This window comes from Vitis vinifera, chromosome 7 (genome assembly GCF_030704535.1).
Source record: "Vitis vinifera cultivar Pinot Noir 40024 chromosome 7, ASM3070453v1".
Classification (NCBI taxonomy): Eukaryota; Viridiplantae; Streptophyta; class Magnoliopsida; order Vitales; family Vitaceae; genus Vitis; species Vitis vinifera.
Genome location: NC_081811.1, coordinates 12,517,739 through 12,523,523, shown reverse-complemented (window position 1 = coordinate 12,523,523; position 5,785 = coordinate 12,517,739). Strand labels below are relative to the sequence as shown.

General features: G+C 40.7%; 1 protein-coding gene across 1 annotated transcript; it reads left to right on the top strand.

Moving 5' to 3' along the window:
* The first annotated feature begins 903 nt into the window (after positions 1-903).
* Positions 904-1,958, top strand: LOC132254009 (uncharacterized). Its single transcript, XM_059737698.1, has 2 exons — positions 904-915; positions 1,431-1,958. Exons 1-2 carry the CDS (start codon positions 904-906, stop codon positions 1,956-1,958), a joined length of 540 nt encoding a protein of 179 aa, XP_059593681.1.
* The last annotated feature ends 3,827 nt before the right edge of the window (positions 1,959-5,785 follow it).

Genomic DNA, 5,785 nt, shown 5'->3' with positions numbered 1-5,785 from the left:
GCGCCTAACCGCTGCGAAATCCACGTCTCCTCGCTGCGAAAAGTCCCATCTGCTGCGAAAAGGAACAGTGACCCTTGGTGTCCCTTTTAAACGGTATAAATTCCATTTTTCCTATTTTAAACCGTCATTTGAACTTCAAAAAGGTGCCAAGAGGAGCCAAGCCAAAGCACCCTCCCATCTGCCTCCTCCGCCTGAGCAAGCCACGCGCATCTCCGGCCATTTTCGCCGACACCACCATGGCCAGAACACGAGGAGCAAAGTCTTCGTCCCCATCAACTCGCCTGAGAATCCCAAGAGACGTGCCAGTCCAAGATTCCACCTCTGAGCTGCCGCGGCCTCGCCTCGTCTCACCTCCGATCAAGGACGCACCTACCAGTCCTTCGGCCAGGTGCTATAATACAAGGAGATCACTTACCATCGCCGGTGCGAGCTCTTCCAAAGGCCAAAAATCAAGTACCAGTCCTCCAAAGAAGAAAGCAAAGGTCTCTGAGCCAATTAACCTGACAGAGTCATCTTCAGAGCCTATGTCATCTCCACCGCCCGCCAAAAAGTCTCCACCACCTGCCAAAAAGCCTCAGCCATCTCAGACACCAGCAAAAGAATCTCAAATTCCCTCAGGCATGACTCCTAAGGTAGCTATCAGACGCCCCATGGTGACACAGCCACCAATTGAAGGAAAACTGGATTGCAGAGCAAGGCCATTCCATTCCGAGCTCTATTTCGATATAACCCCCTTCAGAATTCAGCCTGAGCTCAGGAAGTCCTTTCATCTGCTATAGAGGTATCATATGGAGCATTTGCTGACTCCCAGGGATTTTTTCTATCCCCGTGTGGCATTGGACTTCTATCAGTCCATAACCACAAACCAAGTCTATGATCCTACAATCATCCATTTTACCATAGATGGACGACATGGTATTTTAGGAGCTCGACATATAGCAGAGGCACTCCATATCCCCTTTGAGCCAGCACGTCCAGAGGATTTTCAAGCCTGGACTCACCCTTCATAAAGCGACATTGTTCATACTCTATCCAGAGGGGCATCCTCGCGCCATTACATCCTAAGGAAGGAGCTTCCCCCCAACATGTTCTTCATTGATGCACTCCTCCACCATAACATTTTCCCACTTCAGCATTGGGTGCAAAGGAGAGGAGTGTTGTTGAAGGCATTGTATAGGATCTCTGAGGGATACTTCTTTGGCCCTCACCATCTCATTATGGTTGTTCTTCTATACTTTGAAGAGAAGGTGCATCGAAAGAAGCTGCTCCGAGCGGATGCCATTCTACTCCTCTTCCCCAAACTATTATGCCAAATATTGGAGCACATGGGATACCCAACAGAGCCTCAGTATGAGCGTAGACGTATTTGTCGAGAGATTTTCACTCTCGACAAATGAACCAGTATGACAGCTTATGGTGGTGCAGACTAGGGAGCACCAGCTGGACCAGAGCATCCAAAGCAGCTAGAGGAGCCAGTCGACATACCTGCTGACACTCAACCACCTGCCCCTGCAGTGGCCTCTAGTGAGCCTACACCAGAGGTTCCACCCTCTGCTCCTCAGGCCACACCACAGCCTCCCCCTGTTACTCCACCTACATCAAAGCCATCTCCTTCAGCTGAGCCAAGGATAGCTATACCCATTATCGAGTATAGAGGCCTATGCCACACTTTCCAGGCATTGGCCACTTCTCAGAGTATCCTCACTCAGCAGATCACAGCCCTTCGTGCTCATCAGGAGCAGATTGTTGCCACTCAGGCCCAGCACACTGCCATCCCGAGGCAGATTCAGCATCATCTTGGCATTATATCAACTCCTGAGCATGCCATTCCCAGCCCACTAGAGCCATCACAGGCCCCTCCTTTCGTTGATCAGCCTATGCCTCCTGAGAAGCCTCCTACGGGAGAGGCAAAGGCAGCTGAACCATCATCTCCACAGCATCATCCACCCACCATTTAATCATTTTGATAGTTTCTTTTATATCTATTTCGATTATGTATTTCCTTTATGTACTTCCTTTATGAAATCCCATGCTTTTGATTTTATATATTGGGATTACTTGTATTGCTTGTTTTTCATTTTGTACTCACATGAATTAAAGTAATACAAATCTATCACTTTTTTATCACTCTTAGCATTATTTTATTCTCATTTCCTCTACTCACATCTTTTATTCTTTTTGAAACATATGGTTTCTCCAATCAATATTTGAAATTGATATCACTCAGGAGGTACCACTTCCTCCCTATAATCTCAATCGCTTATGCCACATCGAGGACAATGTTCAGCTTGGTTGGGGGAAGAGTTGAGGAAGGAAGTTTTTTTTGTTATTTATGCTAAGTTATTTTGGTAATTTAGTTGATTTTTGTTTAATTTTAAAATTTTTTAAAGTTTTTTATTCTAATCTCCATGGTTTCTAAGGAAAAATTTTCAAATTGAAATGGGAGAAATTGAATTGTTGTTTTTCACTTGACTTAGAGTTTGTATTATGCTTACTAAAGTTGATGAATTGCTGAAACTTTTATTTAATTCAAGCTTAGTTCTTCCACTTTAAGCTATTCACACCCTGTGCACATTAGATTCCGATTATAAGATGAGAAACTATTTCCCTCTTGACTTAGGAAATTTAGGCTTGGTACCTTGGGACACCTTATAAAAGGCCAATGAGTCTTTGAAAAAAAAAAGATATAAAAAAAAATTGTTTACTTACCTCGAAACCTAAGCAAGGTCTGAGGGGTATATGGTGAAAATATTTAAAACCTGGTGCCCTAAGCCTTCATTGGTTGGGAGTCACCGACCTCAATGCTCGTTACAAGGGTGAATAGGTGGAGTTTAACATACTGTAGGTGCTTGGGTATTAAAATTCATTCTCAAAAGTCTGGGGTAAAATTCGAGGAGTTAGTGGTTGAAAGATCCTTAAAGCTTGATGCCCTAAACCTTAATTGGTTGGGAGTCATCGATGGACCCCCGTTACATGGACAATTTAGAAAAGAATACCTTTAAGCCTTGTACTCCTACAATGAAAAAAATGGTGAAACAAAAGGGTGCGTTCTTAGCCTATTGAATTTGGTCAGTTTGCTAAGTGTTGAAAAGAACTAGGTTAGGGGGAGAGATTAGTTTAGCATACTATATTCGGAAACTATCAACTAACACTTAGATTTTTGTGGAAGAGTAAGGTTTGGTCCTTTGGAAGTGGAAATGATTTTAAAGCTTCAATTTGCATAATACATTCTCTTATTGAATTGTGTTTAGCAAAGTATTTGATAACTCTTGTTGAAATTTGAGTTTATATTTCTTTAATGTTCCATGCGAGAGTTTGATCATCATGCCACTTAAAATTTTTTGGAAGTGATCAGCATGATCTTGTAAAGTATATTACTTTTTAGTATTTTTTTCTCTCCTTTATTGCTAAGGGACTAGCAATATGTCGGTTGGGGGGAGTGACTACTACTCAAAAAGTGTTATTTGATAGCTTGTAATTAACTCTTTTAAACACTTTTGAGTAGTAGTTATCACCTTTTAACCCAATTAACATATTAAGGACCTTTGCAATCATTTCTAATCACTTTGTGTAAGTTTTGGTGTTTTTGTTAGTAATTTGATCACCAAAGCAATCCGGGATTGGGGAGAGTTATTTGGAATCCATGGCAAAGCAATGGAAAGCTCAGAAACATGAAGAACCAAAGCTTTGAAGCTTTGAAGTCCTTTGCCAGAAGCAAATCCGGAATGCAAGGAGGGGAAGCAAAGAGAAATCTACCATGAAACATACCTGAGGACAGTCACTGTCAGTCACTTTTGGAGCACTTTCTGGAGCTCAATTTATGCATACTATATGTTGTTTCGAATCTCAAGAAGTTAGCAATCCAATGCTTCAAAAGGTACATGATTCGGAGTTGAAATGAAGGAGTTATAGCCATTGGAAGCTGATCACTCCAAGTTGAAGGCAAATTTCGCAGGGCTGCGAAATGGTGTCCTTCATGCTGCGAAATTTCGCAGCCCTCTTGCACGACTGAGAAATTCTCCTGAAGCTTCCCGATATTTGCGATCGAAATTTTTTAAGATATTTTGCTTTAGATATTTGATGTCTAAATCCCCAAATTCTCCTTGTAATCCACCTACCATAGGATTCCTTAGTCTTTAAGCAAGAATAAAGGGTAAATAACCCCATATTTAATGCTTGTAAGTTTCCATGAAAAGCAGGTCGAAAAGCTTGTACACAGACAACTTTGTATAGTTTTTTAAGGAAGTAAAATTCAGAGTCTTTGCTCTGCCTTACCTACTCGTTTTGATTGTATATATTTATTTAATTTTTCTTACTAGCCAAACAAGCTCTAAGGATGTTTCCTCAGAGAATGAGTGGCTAGGCTTTTAGTTCCTTGGAGCTAAGGTTGCCGGGAAAGGTCCCAAATGCAAGAATTGGTAGTTTTATTGTTTCAGCCATTAATGAAGAGAAAGTGTGACCCATTAATGATTTCTATGTTTTTAGTTAACTTAAAAACACCTTCAATTCACCTGAGCCAACACTTGGTAAGGCAAGTGATCTCCGTCCATGGAGATACTAGTTTACCTCTTGCGAGCTTTTGGGAGGTGACTTGAAGTTAGGATTTTCTAGAATTGCCAACACTTGGTAAGCTTTTGGACTCCAAGGAGACATCCACTAGTTATCTTTTACGAGCTTGAGAAGGGAAGTCCAAGGTTAATGATCACCTTGAATGGCAAACGCTAGGTGAGAGGCATGAGCCATTGCAAATTGCATCAGTGAGAGGGAATTAGTGCTGAAATCCATTAAAGGGAAACATCTATACAACACCGATTAGAGATTTGACTATATGTTAATTCTCTAATGCGAGGAAATGAACCAAGTGACCGGAGCTCTATTTTTGCATGAGGAGCCTCCCCTGTGAACCTAAAACTCCAAGGAATGCTTTTCTTCATAAGTAATTTTCATTACTTTCTTTTTAGTTAGCTTAAAACAAAACCTTTTTCAACCAAAGTTTATGTTTTTTCTTAAGCTAACCTTGAAATGAAAAAGCACCAATTTAACTTTGAATTGGTATCAGTTGTGAGGTTAAAACCCTTCCCAGTGAACGATCCTAGAGCCACTATGCTATTTTAGCTAAAGCTATCCTAATGCATGGTGATATAGGTTATAAATTTTGTTGATTACTCCCTCAATCAAGGAACACCAACTGGACATGAATCAGTTGAGACACCAATTGGGAATCACATGAATCAATCATATTTTGAAATATTTATAGCATAAATATTATCACATCTATGGCCCATGAAGATGGTTTTATCATTTTGAATATCTTTGATGATGCAATGAGATGCATCAAAAATCACTTTAAAACCTTTGTCACAAAGTTGACTTATGCTCAAAAGATTATGTTTTAAACCATCCACTAATAAAACACTTTCAATAAGAGAGGATGTGCCATTACTAATGTTGCCTTGACCAATGATCCTTCCTTTTGCATTGTCTCCAAAGGTAACGTATCCTCCCTTTCTCTTTGTAAGGAAAGCAAACTTGGATTCATCCCCGGTCATGTGTCTTGAGTATCCACTATCCAAGAACCACTTATCCTTCTTTGAACCCTACAAAATAAAATTTAAGTTGATTTAGGTACCCATATCTTTTTGGGTCCTTGAGGGTTAGTGACCTTGGATTTCTCAACCCAAACCTTTTTAGCTTTAGCATTTGAATTCTTTTGAGAACCATTTCTTAAGGGACATGTACTACTAATGTGCCCTCCTCTTCCACAAAAGTTGCAAGTGGAAGGACT